The 17,679-nt window shown below is 41.3% G+C and overlaps 1 protein-coding gene across 2 annotated transcripts; it reads right to left on the bottom strand.

The window, feature by feature from the left end:
• Positions 1-7: 7 nt before the first annotated feature.
• On the bottom strand, positions 8-10,241 carry ube3a (ubiquitin protein ligase E3A). 2 transcript variants are annotated; one of them, XM_026158631.1, is made up of 11 exons: positions 9,958-10,241; positions 8,028-8,074; positions 6,671-6,948; positions 5,384-6,594; positions 5,154-5,298; positions 4,402-4,607; positions 4,103-4,267; positions 2,042-2,197; positions 1,883-1,956; positions 1,643-1,786; positions 8-1,524 (listed from the first exon to the last, which is right to left on the bottom strand). In XM_026158631.1, coding segments are annotated over exons 2-11 (2,502 nt in total). In that variant the 5' UTR covers positions 8,030-8,074; positions 9,958-10,241; the 3' UTR covers positions 8-1,403. The 2 variants fall into 2 exon arrangements, with proteins under 2 accessions (XP_026014416.1, XP_026014417.1); XM_026158632.1 differs by having other exon boundaries at positions 6,671-6,744.
• Positions 10,242-17,679: the final 7,438 nt, after the last annotated feature.

Below are 17,679 nucleotides of genomic sequence, written 5' to 3'. Positions count from 1 at the left end.
ACAATATTTTGTTCTTAAAAAAACAAAAATAAAATAAAACCTTTTTTGTTTTTAGTCTTGAGGAGCGTGAGGAGATACTGCTGCATGTGCTTGGTGAGGCTGGGACGTCCATGTGTTTTAATGCCTAATGTGAACTTCTTAAATTTGCACCCGAAAAACAGTCCTACAGACTAAAACGGATAAACGGATAAAAAATGAAACTAAAAACATGCAATAAAAACTAAACTGAGACGAGCAAACCCAGTCTGGAAACCACACTGATTAAAAAACAAAACATCAAAGTGAAATACAAATAAAAATCCATTAAAAATACAAATTGGTAGTAATGCTGAACCACGCTAATGACATCGACTGGTTCATGAGCTCCCGCTGTGAAGCCTCAAACTGAGTGTCACACCATAACTGTTACATCTCCTGACATTTAGGTTTCAAAATCCAGTTTCTTTCTTTAGTTAGCTAGCTAGTTTTATGTCTAAAGATGTTCTAGTACTGATTTGTACAGATTTATATTTTTTAGGTTTTAAGGAGCACTGGTTTAAACTCTTAAACTGGTGAGGGAGCCCTGTTTTCTTTGGAGTAAAAAGAGCTCAAGCAACAATGACAGATGAGCACAGCTGTGCACGCACTATATTACTCTGGCTGAAGTGTTGAAATGATGTGTACCGAATTTATAATTATTCATAGTAAAGGTTGTGCAAAGGATGGGAAACAGGAAAATGGGAGGCCTCGGAGGCCAATATCTCGTCAGTCACAGTAACGCACAGCCTCCTTCTTGGCTTTAACAGGGGTTACTTGAAAATACTGACTCAGACCGTTAACTCATCGCGTGCACAGACGTCACCGGTGACGGGAGGTTTACAGATGTTTCCTGTGGACGTTCAGCCACCCTATTCCTTGTTCACTACACTGACGACCTCTGACAGCTGTTGTGCTTGTTCTTTTCATCACACTTGATAAAAAAAAGCTTACATTGTATTTCATTTAGCCTTATTAAATTATATTTAGCTCTTAATTACAACAATTGACTTTTTACTTATTTCATATTCGCTGCGTTTCGGTTATATTTTCTTTCTCTGCACTGATCTGTGAACTTTTTACATATATTTTTCCATTGTTCCACCTTTTGAGATAATGACATCTCATTCCACCAGTGGAGTCTCCCCCTGCTGGTCATCAGAAAGAATGCAAGTTTAAGGCACTTGAGCTTCACTTCACCAGGAAATGGCGTCCATCTTTTAAATACAGTCTGTTGGGAAATCTAATGCATATGAAGTGTGAAAGGCCAGCAGTGGACTGCAGTAGTTTGGTTAGGCACAGGGTTATTACAGTATTTTTCTCCACTGCATTTCCCTATCCACTTTCTTAATACTCCCTTTTTTGGCTCTGATAACTTTGCGGCTTCGTCACAGCATCCCAAACCCTTTGGCATAAGTGATGGCCTTGAGAAGTCTCTCTCTCAGCTTTTCCTTGGAGGAGTACTCAGGGAGCAGCAGTGCATTAAAGCAGGTGTGGGAGGTTGGTAGCCTGCAAGAAAAATGGCAGAAGTGGGGAAATCTGAAATCAGCATCCACAGAGAGCTTTGAGTTACGGATCGTTTTTTTAAGATATGCTGAGCGTTTCTTAAATCTGGCCAGAGCAGCACCTGTCTGTGTCAGAGCCGTTCTTCGCAATGATCATTTTTAATTTGCCGAGCCCGCCAACAGGCGCCCTGTCTGAGCCCGTCGTGAACTGAAGAAATAATTTTTTTTGGTCTTCCCCAAATGAGTGGACGACTTCCCAGAAATCTCTGCGCGTGGATAATTGAATAAAAACATTAAACTGATGAGAAAATGTGCATAAAGTTCAAGTACTTCCAAACATGTTTAGACTTTATCAGACTCACTTGATAACCTGACTGTCTTTGCTGTAGCCGCCGTCATATTCCGTCGTCTTTTCGAGCGCTTCAAAGTCCAGTTTCTGTGTAATGATCGGAGACTGTCATCAATGCAGCACCGAACACAATTAAGATATAAAAAATATAAATGGGGATGCGCTCTCTCACCCTGCTTCCACAGATAAGCAGCTCTACTTCTTCTGGTCTAAACAAATATTTCAGCGGGGACTCATTTGTGACCATTAGGAAGCCTTTTTTGAAGGCTTTGAATTGTCTCTCCACACTCTTGTTCAGGATGTAATCAGCATACAGATCCACAAACTCCTAAAAAAGGAAGGAAGTTAAATATATCTGAAGCAGTTTTTCATCATTAACTTTTTATAATCTGTATTTTTAGAGAGCAGACTCTACAGATTGCTCTGTCAAAGAATGCCGGCCGTATTGCATAACATACTACTTCGTCTTCATCGTGTGTTCCTGTTTCTGTACTTGTGAAATATACATTTCAGTCAAAAGAGGAACAGCAGAAGTGTCAGTTAGGGCTTCCTTATTTGTGTAGCGACACATTTGGTCTAGAATCAGAATTCCATCTTAACATATTATATAGCCACAGAAATGTCTAATTTTTAGGTAAGCTTAAATAAAAATGATGCATGGTTTTAAAGGAACCGGAGATAAATTAAAAGAAGAGACCAAAAATCAGAACAAGATAATAAACCACTGCCTCCCCTCTGACTGCCTCAGAATTAGGGCTGTGCGATATGACCAAAATCTCATATCCCGATATAAGAATTCTATCGTCAGATAACGATATAAATCACAAAAATGTGTCATTTTCTGTAAATTCTGTGAATCTCGTGCAGCTCGACTTGAGGGAAGTGTTTCCAGCTGCGCGTCATGTAGCTGGAGTCGAGTGTTTTAACCGATGTATGAAACTTTACATTTTTAGACATAAGTTGTAAAGGCCGCCGTTTTCTTTGTGAGTATTTATTACACGGCGTGCTGCGGGGAAAAGCCTGTTCTAACGTTTGAGTCTAAGGTTTATTTTTTAGCACCTGGCGGCTCTTTTTTACTTCTCATCCGTAAATACTCTGCTCTTTCACTTGATTCAGTTTTTTTGAAAAGTCTGAACAGGATCTTGAGCTTTATTGTGAAAGGTTTATGTGGAACATAAACAAGCGGACACGCGATGCTGTTACCGTCTTGTTGCTAACCACAACGCATAAAAACAGGCGCTTGTCCGTCTGTAGTGTGGTTATATAAAATATAAGAGAAAGAGAGAACTTTAAAAAATTAATATAGCCACTACAAAAAATATTGCCGTAAACGGTTTATTTTAAGATAAGATAAGATAACCTTTATTAGTCCCACACGTGGGAAATTTTGCGACACCACGAAACAAACGATAGCGTAAAATGAAACAATGTTTTTATATCGTCGTCTGATATATATCGTTATATCGAACAGCCCTACTCAGAATCAGCTGATTTTCTTCTATAATAACTTTACTTATTACATAAATGTTAATAGAATATCTAATGAAGCAATGCACAATGGCTGTGAGGCTGGTCACTGACCTCCTGCTAACCCTGGTCACCAGGGAAAAGTGTGTATTCCTTGACTGGCTGGCAAGTGGTTACTGGAGTTGCTGAAATCCTTGTGATTGCTTTGATCACATAAAATACTGGTTTGTCTGAAAATTCACCTACTCGCCAAGCGGTAGTGAAAAGTTCGACACAGACGTTCATAACTTTTTGGGGTGTAAGGTGCAATATTTTCCATTTTAAATGAACTCAGAAGTCATATATTTTTAATCCAGTGGATTATGGTATACCACTCAAAACACAAAATCTATTTGTTTGCACTAAAAGTTCTCCTACACGATCCAGAGTTTAACACCCATATTTGGGACACAGATACATCTTAGGCCATATATTATGACTATCGTATATTATGATGTCATCATATTGCCTAGCAATCACCTACCAATGGACCAAATGACTCATCCGTGGCCAATAATACACCAATGAAATCATAATTATATACACAAAACTCTCATTATTCATGATAGAGGACATCCCCACCACGTTGACTAGCAACCCCCTAACAACAGACTAAAATCACAGACCAAACAACACAGTAGCATGGGGATTTATTAGTAAACCAAAAAAGGACATATAAGGTGAATTAAGGAGCTGTAGCTGTAACACGGTCCAGCTCACACCTCACCTGTCGGTTCTCCTTAGTAACGGGAATCTGGTCTCCTTGCTCCTTTAAGTCGTGTATTACTGGGTTTCCAAAGAGGTCAGTGTGTGATATCTGGAAGGTCATCATCATGTCTTCTTCCACATTTCCCATATATTCAAGTACTCCCTTCAGACTTTGATAGAGAACCTGGAGCACAAAAAAAAGACAAGACTTTCTTTGCACAGGTGCCACTGATTTGATTACAGGGATGTATAACATTTTAAAACTACTGTGAATTGTAGTGATTCACTGTGAATGAGCTTTAGAGGAAGTTACTATACTGGATGTGAGTCTGACAGGTCCAAGTAGGTCCCTTTCTTTCCCATGAGCTTCCTGTAGACAACCATTGGAAAGTGGACGTCCAGGATGCAGTTGTTGTAAATCGCGAGACCGAGGACGATTCCAATAAGAGTGTACTGCGCTTCAGTCTCCAGAGAAGATGAATTAAACCAGAAAAGTTTGGTGTCGTTCTCGTAGGTGAACATTCCTGTTCGGAACATCAGGCACACAGGAAAATGGACATGGAAAAATTAAATGCATGAAGCAGCTCTGCGTAAATGACAGTTCAGAGTAATCCTTATTAATCTTAAGTACTTAAATGTTTTATAGGTCAGTTTTCTTTTGATTGGCTGCCCCTTGTAAACTGAAGGTCTGAACAGCAGGTGGGTGGGGTTACTGTGCCTGGGCTTGAAGAAAAATCCTCTGAAAGTTGTACAGGGATTAGACTGGAGATGTCCAAAGAAACCTTTGAAAGATCTTTAGAAAGCCCGGAGAAGTGTTGCTCTTTAAAGACCACTTTAAACGATCTAGCTCCTTGGATTCAAGACTTTTGAACTGCACGGCATTATTTTATTAAGTTTCTAGTTCTCATGCTAAGATGATCGTATCCTGACTTCAGCTTGCTGCATAATTAATAAAACATGACACTCATCTCAATCCCCTTGTTCGCCTGTCAAATAAATGTGTTCTTTTGTTCGGATACAAAACAACATTTACATAATGTCCACAGTCCACTTGGGCTTAAAATTCTCACCTATGTCAGGATTGAAGATTTCTTCAAGAACCAACTGAAAGAACTCCTTTGAAACGCCTCCCTCATCTACACCTTGCTCACCCTCAAACTCAACATAGAGCTGTTTCTTCAAGTCGGACGGGTTCTCCATGGAGATCATCTCCAGCTGCAACACAGAGGAGGTTTCACTTTTCAAACTGAACAACACTGATTTCGACATCCTCCAATTACCCTAAGGCAGCGCAACTCACTCTGACGAGAGCGTCGTCGATGATGTGGTCTCTGCGCACTTTGAGCTTGAGGTAGGGGTTGGGCTGCTGCCCCTGGACCATGCTGAAAAGAGCCGTGAGGCGTCGCTCGCTGTACATTCGGATCCTGTTGTCGTAGTACAGCCCTTGGTTCTTGGTGATGACACTGAGGATGAAAGGGCAAGTCTGGAAAGAAAACTTTGTTTCTGCATTGACCTTGAAGAAAGTGAAGTCCTTGTCCATCTCGATGACATCGTTAAGCGATTCGTTAATAAAATCCTCGAAGGGGATGAGAGGCTTTATGCTGTCCATCGGTCGGACGCCCAGTTCTTTCTCCAGGGGATTTATGCGGGGGCCTTTCTTATAGAGCCTTTCCTCGCCAAGCAGCTCGTGCAGCGTCAGCTCGTCTGAGTCAGAGTCTTCCTCGTCCTCCTCGTTGTGCTCTACGTCCACGTCACCTCCCAGAATGCTTGCAAAGAAGACGACCTGTAAACACTGCGTCGCAGCCACCACAGTCTCGTCGTCGTTTACCAGATTTTCGCCGTCGTATTCGTTGCTAACAACTGTAAACGTAATGAGCTGCTGGAAGGTCTCCATCATACGGCGGATGTGCGGGAGATCGTACTTTGACCAGAGCTTCGTCAGCCTGGCAAGCGCGGTCACTGGAAGTTTGCTCATTGCTTTGCAGAACTGTGGTAACGCCACTTCGAGGTACTCTGGGCTGTGAAGGTTACTATTCTCCATGACGATAATGAAGATGTTCAGGTAATCTGGGTTTGTTTCGTATACGTCAAGATATTCCAGGTCAAGTTCAACATTTGGAGTGAGGTAAATGAGAGCATTCACCAGGGCCACCTGCAGCTGGTCGATAGACAGAAGTCTGTCGTAGACTCTCCTCACAGCGCCAATGTCCACTGTAACCTCACAGGCATCAAACACTTCATTCAAAGCCTCACCTGGCAAAGAGGCTGCAGAAGAAGCACCTGTCTTCTCTGAGCTTCTCTCACTCTGTTTCTCATCTTTCTTCATATCTGCCGGTTTACAAGACTCAAGGTTGTCGGTAGAATTGGATTCATCTTTCCTGAAACTCTTCATCAGGGCTTCTGCATTGGAGAAGACCCTGCCGATGACTCGGACGAGAGCAGAATAATCCCCTTCTTCTTCACAGAAACCCAAGATCGTACAGACTGTGTTCTCTGTGAGGTGATGAACCTCTGCAACAGAACAAACTAATTTAGGGACTGGTTCAAAGTTAGCATCTGCAAGAGTCCAGAGCTAGCCATACAGTACCTGAGAAGTCCTCCTTGGTGAAACCAGGGTCTTTATCGCTCATCTCACTGCCCTCCTGAGTTCTTCCGTCAGCACTGGCCGTGATGGAGGGGTGATAATCACAGAGTTTGGCATTAATCTTAAACAGCTCGAGCGCTTTGGCAGCTGCTGAATTGTTATCCAAAGGTTGAAAATCACAACATGATGCGCAAAACTCATTCGTGCAGTTGCCATTTCCACAGCCTTCAGTTAACTGCCGAAAGTAGCGCTCAATTAGAAGCTTTGCAGTCGCTCTGTTCCTGCGTAGGACATTCAGACAGAAGTCAGACTGATGGTAACAAAACCTTCTAGGGTTAAAAAACAACAACAACTAAAACACAAACAATGAACTTTGGTTCTGTATAAACTGAGTTACAGGCCCTTCAAGTAAATAGGAGTGGGTGAAACTTTGGCAGGTATTAGTGATTTTTTTCCAACACTTTTGAGAGTTCATAAAGTACAGGAGATAACCACGTCAAGTATTCAGAGCAGAAAACTCATTTTAGCTCTGTTTCTTATTGTTTAGACTGATTGCTCTGAAGCATCAGTATGATTTGCTCTTTCATAGTCTGAATAAACTGCAGCACTTTTATGTCTGTGATGTCGAGGAACAGAAATGAGAACAGATTCGTTTTCTGAACAATTCCTATCTCATTTACTGGAGAAGACTTTGAAAAGTAATTGATATTATCATCACTTTCTAGGGTTAGAAAAATAAAAATTAACTTTTTTTCCTGTACAAACTATATTAACCACAAGCTGTATATAAAAGATGGACACAGACAACATGGGGTCACACATCCTGTTGCGAAGCCATAGGCTGAGTGCCTTCCACATGATGGATCTAAAAATGAGGGACACTGGTGGCTCACAGGCAAATGACTTATCCATGGCATAGTAAATCATACCCTGCTTTGCTCTGCTTTTTCAATCTAATGGGACAATAATTTAGAAAAAGAGCATCATGTTTTATTCAAGATGACTTAAACTAGTGACTGAACCCAAAAACTTTTCAGGAAAGTGTTTACTGAGCTCGGTTCAGTGAGCAGTGAGCTCATTTTCTCATAGAAGTCACTGCCTCCTACTAGACATTAAAAAGATGTCAGGTTTAAGGCACTAAGTGTTGTTTATACTTTTCAGATCTGCAAACCATGTTCATCTTTTAGATCCAGTTTATGTATTTAACAGTCAATTTATACATGTTCTTGCTGTGAGAGGCTAAAATATTATCATCTATGAACAGTAAAGAGGGAGTGCAACTGTGACCAAAAACATCAGTCTAATGAATCATATTAGCTTAGCTTGTGCCAGCTGAGGTCCAGATTATAGTCGGTCTTACATTCGGCTGGATTCAGATTCCCCTCTGCAGGCCCGGTGAACAATGCTCTGAAAGTAGAGTTTAAAAGCACTGTAAGATCTTATTTGCAGGTAAAAGCCTTTAAATAAAAGCTTAAAGTCTTAACAACTTAAAGCAACAACAAAAAATAAATAAATACCATAGTTATTTATTATTATTTCTGCTCCTTTTATGGTTTTAACTCATGGTTTTATTTGTTTTAATTTGTCATTATCAATATAATGTGCTGGAGCCTCTACTCTACTCCACTGTTGTGTTTCTAGCTGGAATAAAATCTTTTATATAAATAAAGTTTTTCTCTTTTGAAGCACCACAATCTAAGGCAAGATCTACAGATCTAAGGCAATTGATAATGCACAAGTTAGCAGGTTTATCAAGCTCAAATAAAGGCTTCATCATCATCATCATTATCATTAGCGCCCATCCATTTAGCCCAGTCATCAATGTTCAGTCTTACAGCTGCAACCCTGGTGATGTAAATGATTTTGAAAGTATTCTATTCTATTATTCTATATTAAAGGTGCAGTGTGTAAAATCTCACCACTCGATGTCAGAGTTTTGCAGTTTTTCTGAGCATGGCATGATCTGACCATGGTATGAACTCGCTGGGAAAATTGTGGCATTGTGTTAACACACGCCTAAATGCGTCAGAGCAGCAAACTGCCAAACATGGTGCTCACGTTTACTGATCATCAATTAATCAGTGCATTTGATTAGCAACTCTTGGCTTCTACTGCTCCTCTTAATTCATATGGAAACAGGCCAACAGAGCCCCGTGAAAACTTTCTTTTTCACATGACCATACTTCTAAGAGTATAAGATTCTTTCCTTTGTATATGAATATAAATATAATGTATACTCTTCTTCTTCTTCCTTCGGTTGGACCTTTAAAAAGTCACCACAGCTATACACGACAGCAGGTGTCACTAAACCTTCTTTTTCACTTCTGCTTCTATTCTTTTGCCACAAATCACCTCTGAAACCTTGGGTGGTTGACCCCAGTTATTAAAACTCATCTACCTTCTAAATCTCTACTCCTTTCCACCTGTCTCCCTCTCATTCACATACATATTCTTATTTCAGCTGGCTTTTTTCCCTCTTCTCTCGTGAGCATACCTCCACCTGCTCCCTACGCTTACCATGGATCACAATGTCATCTGCAAACATCACAGTCCACAGAGATGCCTGCTTGTATCATCTGTCAGCCTGTCCATCAAGGACAAGGTGCCTTGAACTAAAAACATTCAAATATAACAGAAACTATTTTTTTGTACAAGTGGCTGGTTGATGAAATTTCTTCTTCCTGCAGCTTTTTCATTCACCTTCATGTAAGTGTGGATGTTGCTATACACATATAGATATATTTGTATACACACATATCTATATATACACATGTATATATAGATTTATGTGTGTATACATATATATACACACATATATATGTGTATACATATATGTGTGTGTGTGTGTGTGTATATATTTGTGTATATACATATATGTGTGTATATACACATATACATACATACACACACACACGTATATACACACATACATCTATATCTAAATATATCTATATCTAAATATATATACATACATACACTATTGATCTACTTATAAACTTGTCTATTTTACTCAATTAATTTAATATATTTAAGCTCTGTAATGTCTAATGTTTTGGTTGCTGTATGACAGGAAGTATACAACTTATAAATATATAAATAACATTGCACAACATAAAAATATAAATAATATTTTCTAAATTATCAGCGTTACTGGTAATTAGGCTGTGACTCTGCTTTCAAACAGCTGTCAGCGTTTCAGTTTAACAGACTCTAAATCGCTTGTTTCAGAGTAAAAAACGTGCAGTGAGCGGTGAATCGAGTGTCGTGTCGTGTCCTGTCTCAGCACCGACCTGTGATTTGAAGTCCTGTCTGTCAGTGACAGTGCAAAAAAAAAATCTCTTCAGTCACTCGGACCGCGGTCACACCCACGTCACAAAATAATACACTTTACAGGGATATTAATGCTTGTTAATAAGGCCGATAGAAGCTGACAACACGCAGAGCTCCAAATGATTTTAGTTTGTTGAGTCACAGCGAATTTATTTCCTCTAACAGCCTGTAAACAACGGCGCCATATACGCTCTTCTTCTCCGCCTGGTTTCCTCCACACAGCGCAGGCGCAATGCTGCCCCCTACTGTTCACCGTGCTGCTAAACTCTTTAATTTAACTGGCTGCAGCTACAGCCACATCATCCAGGATCAGCAAGTAGAGTGAAAACAGCAGAAACAAGTTTCCTGTGGGCAAAAGATTCACTAATTCAATAATTTAATATGTAAAGAATATTCCTCAGTCATTAAGGATAATCATAAAAACACAATAATAATAATAATAATAATAATAATAATAACAATAATAATAAAATAGTGATGATACTACTACTACTTTTAATAATAATGATGATATTACCACTACTACTACTACTACTAATAATAATAATAATACAATGTTCTCTCCCCTTCTTTTTCTTCTTCCTTAACATTCACGTATCTGATATCAGTGTCTGTTTGATGAAGAACATTCAAGGAAGATCACCATATATAGGAAAAGATGTCAAGATTTAAAATTTACTGGGGAAAAAAAAAGGAAAATTAGGTGTGGACTGGTCCTCCACAATGGGTCACTTTAGTCAGAAAATTCTGGTAAATAATCAGAAGTTGTCTGCTTGTGAGGTAAAATATGACATTTCTCATGGATTTGAATGGGTTGAATTCAAATATGACAGTTAAAATTGGTGATTAACTACAGTTTCCATGATATTTACTTAAGGCTGCTTAATATGATGATATTTCGCCTTTCTGTGCAAGGTCCTGTGTCTCACTACAGCTGAGGTGAGGAAAACTCTACGCAGAGTCAACCCACGTAAAACTGCTGGACCAGACAACATCCCAGGCAGAGTGCTCAGAGAATGTGCTGATCAGCTGGCAGATGTTCTCACCGACATCTTCAACATCTCTCTGAGCAGTGCCGTCGTTCCCACGTGCTTCAAGGCCACCACCATCGTCCCCGTGCCCAAGAAGTCTTCTGTGTCCTGTCTCAACGACTACCGTCCTGTTGCACTTACACCCACCATCACGAAGTGCTTCGAGCGGCTCGTCATGAGACACATCAAGACCCTGCTGCCCCCCTCACTGGACCCACTGCAATTTGCATACTGCCATAACCGCTCAACGGACGACGCCATCTCCACTGCACTCCATCTTGCCCTGACACACTTGGACAAGAAGGACTCACACATCCGAATGCTGTACATAGATTTCAGCTCAGCATTCAACACAATCATCCCCCAACAACTGATCGGAAAGCTGAGCCTGTTGGGCCTGAACACCTCCCTCTGCAACTGGATCCTGGACTTTCTGACCGGAAGGCCTCAGTCAGTACGGATCGGGAACTGCACCTCCAGCACCACCACATTGAGCACTGGGGCCCCACAAGGCTGTGTGCTCAGTCCTCTGCTGTTCACACTGCTGACTCATGACTGTGTAGCAACACACAGTTCAAATCACATCATTAATTTCGCTGATGACACGACCGTGGTGGGTCTCATTAGCAAGAACGACGAGTCGGCGTACAGGGAGGAAGTGCAGAGACCAACGGACTGGTGTAAAGACAACAACCTGTCTCTGAATGTTGACAAGACAAAAGAGATGGTTGTTGACTTTAGGAGGACACGAGGCGACCACTCACCGCTGAGCATCAACGGCTCCTCTGTGGAGATCGTCGACAGCACCAAATTCCTGGGCGTCCACCTGGAGAAGGACCTCGGCTGGTCCCTCAACACCAGCTCCCTGCACAAGAAAGCCCAACAGCGTCTCTTCTTTCTGAGAAGACTGAGAAAGGCCCGGCTTCCACCACCGATCCTGACCACCTTCTATAGAGGAACTATCGAGAGCATCCTGAGCGGCTGCATCACTGTCTGGTTTGGGAACTGTGCCATATCGGACCGCAAGACCCTACAGCGGATAGTGGGAACAGCAGAGAAGATCATCGGGGTCTCTCTCCCCTCTATTGAGGACATCTACACCACACGCTGCATTCGCAAAGCCACCAGCATTGTGGCTGATCGGACACACCCCTTTCACACACTCTTCACACTCCTGCCATCTGGAAAAAGGTACCGAAGCATTCGGGCACACACATCCAGACTGTGCAGCAGCTTTTTTCCACAAGCCACCCGTCTCCTCAGCAAAAAGGGACTGACTGATAAACACGCACGCACGCACACACACACACGCACGCACGCACACACACACACGCACGCACGCACACACGCACACACACACACACACACACACACACACACACACACACACACACACTCTATCACTCAGGTTAACTCAACTACCTGAAAATATTGAGACTGGACTGACTAATCAACACAAGCGCAAACACACTGACCTACACCACCAAACCATCGTACACACCAACCTGTAAATGCTCTTTTGCACAATATTATTACTGGACTTTTTGCACTAACTTCTGTACTTCCTAATTTTTGCTGCTACACTAAGGAATGTTTACTGTTCCTCCACTACCTCAACTCATCATCACAAAACCTTATTATTATGTTACGTTGTGTTTTTCTATCATTCTGTCACTTTGCTGCTGCTCTTGTTTGCACATTTGCACGTGCACTTTGTTGTCTGCTGTCTGATAACAAAAAAAAGGTCTTCCTTAGATAGTTAGATAGTTAGTTTTTTTTTTTTTTTTTTGTTAATTTATGTTGTAATTTATGTTAGGTCAGTCTGTCTTGTCTCTGCTAGCCAGCTAACTAGGCCTCTTAGTTAGCTAGTTTAGTGTTTTCTGTTAATTTATGTTGTAAATTTATGTTGCATGTAGCACCTTGGTTCCTGGAGGAACGTTGTTTCGCCTCACTGTGTACTGTTAAACTGTATATGGTTGAAGTGACAATAAAGCCAACTTGACTTGACTTGACTTTCTTCATTATGTACCAGAAGAACTCTACATAGAGAACACTTGATATAACAATATATAGTATAGCAGGATTGTTTAGAGCCTGGCCATGTTGTGTCCAGTTGCCCAAAATATTACAGCACGAAGATCTGTTGGTTTACACTCAACTCAGCAACAATACTTATTTAAATTATTTAACATGAAGATCATGCATTAGTGTGCTTCCAGTATGTATAATCTTTTCTCCAGCTTGTCCTCAGCATACATTGGGCTGACTTTAAGGTGTCTATTCTGTAGGTTTTTTTGGTCTGCAACCTTGCAGTCCATTCCTTGTGATTGTCTTCTTTGAGACTTCAATTCCAGACTTGGCTAAATCACTTGTTAGTGACCTGGCTGTTGATTCTTCAGACACATCTTTCATTGGTTTCTTTTCAGTCTTTGAAATCTTTTCTTTTCCCACCTCTGACAGGCTTGTTCTTTACTGTGTGACTCACAAAACCTCGCTGAAGTTTTTATACTGTGAGTAAGTTTTTATTTGATTTTGAAAGCTTTGAGCATTAAAAAGTTAAATAATATAATTACATGGCAGTGGTTTGCTTTTTGGGTAGTTTTTGGAGGAGAAATAATTCTGTTATGGTGCACAAAAAGAAATAATTTATGCTTTCTAAAGAAAACCGGTGTTTTTAGAAATTCTATGTTGAAAATCCCTCACTCGAGTATAATCATGGGAATGATTTTGCTCGACTGAAGAGACGAAACAGAATATATAGCACGAGTCTGAATACTCTCAGAGCTGATGTGGGCCAGCACACACTGCCATCTCGTTCATAACCTCTAAATCATATTCAGCCACCATAAATCAAAGCTGACACGCAGAGCAGGTACAGTCAAAACCGCCTTGTAAATTATGCATTATCTAATCCATGTGCATTGCTCTCATGGTGCAGAGGAGATGTTTGTTATTCTGTCAGTGTTCAAACCTGATATACAGTTTTCTTTGTGTGACATTTGGTTTGTGTGCCTATCAATCCCCTGTGTCACACTGCACAGCAAGAGGCCTTCATCTCCTAAAAGTGGGGGTCAGAATACAGCCAATATTAGCTCGGCAGGAGAGACGTAACAGAATTACATTCTTACATTCATCAGCCTTCAAGCTACATTTCAAATTACATCTGTGCTAAAATGAGCTCTGAGCGATTACACTCCAAATAAACATGCCGTCAAGGACACTTAAAACAGCAGATCGTTCCATGCTTGTGTCTTTCTTTGCACCAGGGTCTTTTCTAGGACTGTACATCATGGCCGCAGTAACCCGCATGAACACTGGGAGTCACTGTGAGCACACAAAGCACCTCATAGACACCAGTGCGTTTCCAGGTTATACTTCATTTCAATCACCAAAACTGGAGCTCTTTAGATGAGTGTTAGCCGATGGCACACAGCAAAGCCGTATTATTACTCAGATAACTACATTTAAAAAAAGAGGTAGAGGTCCTCTTCAATGAGTCAAAGCAGTGGAGATGAGGCACCAGTATACCTGTCAATCAAGGTGACCACACCCCTAACTCCAGTATGGATATGGGTTAGTTATAATGGGGGAAATGTGTTTGCTGTAGACATGTTTATTTCTGCTCTTCCAAAAATCAAAATCTTAATGCTGAAGCTTTAAAGTTTTGGGACTTTATGTCTTTAAGCTAAATCAGAAGAACTGCTTTAAAATACCCAACCAGACCTACTTTCAAACAGGTCGCATGTGTGCAGGAAACTTCTTGTTATGGCCCCTCATGATTTCTGTCTCTCTCTTTGAAACTATGTTTGGATTTGAATGAACTCTCTCCGTCTAAAGAAACTGTTGTATTATGCAAAAGCTGAGGAGTATGCAGTATGGAGAAGTACTTTAACCGCAGTGGCAGGTCCCATAACCAGGAAATGATGGGTGTGGTCAAATAGTGAGTTTTGTTTTGGACGGTTCAGCGACCCAGAAGTAGCCATAATCAGAGATGTTTGAACTCTCAAGATATGCAGGAAAGACAATTTACAGCCTTCTTTATTTCCTGCTTTAGCAGAGTAGACACTGGAGCATCCTTTATGAAAGAGGCGATAATACTGTCCCACAACACATAGATTCAAACCCTCAGTGAGAGGCTACGCTAAACTGAAAAAGCTGAGCTCTGAATATTACTTTCCTTTTATAAAAAAGGTTCTTATCTCTTATGTGAATAAAATAGGTTAGCGTGGGAAAGCAGGAGACATGTAAACAGAAAAGCAGATGAGTGATTACAGATTTTCCCTTATTGAACTTACGCATTAGCTTCACTAGTTCCCAGAACTTAAAGTTATGCAAACTCGTTGCCTCATAAAAACTAAGTAATGTTTAGGAGCACGTATGCAAGCACGTGGGGGTCATACAAACTACCTGAATATCATTTTGAAGCACACATCATGGCACAGGGAGGCAGACCAAGGGAAGAGAAAGGATGGGGGGGGGGGGGGGGGGGGGGGGGACAGAGTTGGCAGGATTCACCAACCCCAACTTAACGACCGCCACACCACTGTCAATCTCCACCCCACTCAGCCCATCAAAGTAAGAGGAGAGCCCCTAGGCACCTATAACATCACTGTGCACCTTCTATTGTATTGCTAGCCTTCAGATCTTCAAGTGGCCTGTTACTCTGTGATCAGCTGCACCATCCTGCAGGTTCCTTGGTCTGTTCGGTCTTTATTATCATGACACAAAAATAAAAAATGAGACATCAGCTGAATATAACTCAGTAAGACAAGGGAAAAATACTTTGTTTGAAAGAATTCTGCAGTATTAATAGTAGTCATCTGTGGGAAAATGCTCTGTGGGCTGCAGGGATTTGGGGTTTTTTTGGTTGTTTGTTTTGGGGATTTTTAAATGACCACTGACAAAAACTGGCAGTAAGGCTGAAACTGTGTCCAGATCATTTAATTAATACACCCACAGGAAATGAGCAACTGATTGATTTAGAAAAAAAAAGTTACTGAGATTTAAGTAAAATTTAGAATCTAAGACTTTTACTTGTTACAGAATATTTAACAGATTATTATTCTCTCTACTCTCTACTGTGTGTCAGAAGGAGTTTTTAACTGCTCATTAACCTTCCCAGTTATCGCATAATCGCTGAAAGAACAAAAGCAGAAACACGGCAATGAAGTTCAAACTAAAAAAAAAGTGTTTGTGTTTTTAGCCTCTGCGATGCAGACTGGGAGTGAGACTGCAGGGTGGTCCAGAGTTCCAGAGAAGATGCTGAGGACTGCATGCAGGGCAGGACGTAGGATGGAGAGGATCGTTTTATATCACGGGTATTAAGCAATTCCTGGAAATGTGCCAGACAGCAGGCAGAGACAGGGGTCACCGAGGCGATCACGACGGAGGTGATGTCTCGCGCGATCGGGATACATGTACCTTAGAGACATCCTCGGAGCTGGATCATAACACGGGCTCATCAGCGCAGGGGATTTTCAACACTTCAGCAAATGTCGACATTATCACAACACGCTCAGGCAAACGGGCTGCTGAACTGCTCATGAGGCAAAAACAACAAAATATGCTTACATAAAGGTTTCTGCTTCACACTCCATGGCACAAAGATCCTCTGTTTTAGAGATGCCCCCAATCAGTCGGAGTGACGAGTTTGGTCTTTATACCAACTAAGCATCTGGTCACTTTCTGAAATACTTTTTCAACTTTATGTGTAAAACAAAAAGCATTTCCAATACATTACTCATAATACTTCTTCATAGTCCATTTTCCTAAATTTGTCCTGTTTTGTAAATAAGAAAATTAAATTACCAAGAAACATTAGTGTCTGCTATAAGGCACATTTTTAGGTCAGTGGGGGTTTTCCTGGCTATAGGTGAACATTTTCAAACTGTAGCACTGTTGCCTCACAGCAAGAAGGTCCTGGGTTTGATTCTAGCACCTGGCTGGGGCCTCTGTGTGGCGTTCAGACTTCCTCCCACACTTCAAGACGTGCAGTCAGTGGGGTTAGGTTAATCAGTGATTCTAAATTGGCTGTAGGTGTGAATGTGAGTATGATGGCTGTCCGTCTCTGTTTTAGCCTTGAGAACGATTGGCGACGTGACCAGGATGTACCCTGCCTCTCGCCCTATGGCAGCCGGGGTAGGCTCTAGTCCCCAAATTGGATAAGCGTAAAAAAAATAAATAGATGGATATCAATTATGATACTGCATCATTCTTAGCCTGCCTCCTCAACCAAGACGGGATTGCCTGGAGAGACTCTACTGCCTATTACTACTCTATTACACAATTCACGGGGAGTCACTGTGGCCACGAGTTCTGAGTAATGACTAGAAGAATTAAAGCATCTCAAACACAAGCACCCCTCACTAAGGGACAAGTGAGGAGTCCTGTCATCCGGGAGGGGCCCCGAGTAGATCAGCTACTCCACGCTGATGTGAGCCAGGTGGAGAGGTTCAGCATCTGACCCTGATGCCACCGTGGGGCCTCTGATGTAAGATGCTTCTGGTTGTCCGAGTGAGAGGAAACCCTGGAAACCCTCTTAAACATATGCTTCTATGACCCGGACCCAAATAAAGGTCTGAAAAATTTAAGCATGAATGGAAAAATCATCCAAAGGACTTTTCTAAAAACTACTATTAAAAGTGTAAGAAT

The sequence above is a fragment of the Astatotilapia calliptera genome, chromosome 23, assembly GCF_900246225.1.
Source record: "Astatotilapia calliptera chromosome 23, fAstCal1.2, whole genome shotgun sequence".
Taxonomy (NCBI): domain Eukaryota; kingdom Metazoa; phylum Chordata; class Actinopteri; order Cichliformes; family Cichlidae; genus Astatotilapia; species Astatotilapia calliptera.
The sequence above is the reverse complement of the archived record's forward strand: the minus strand, read 5'-3'. Positions and strand labels throughout refer to the sequence as shown.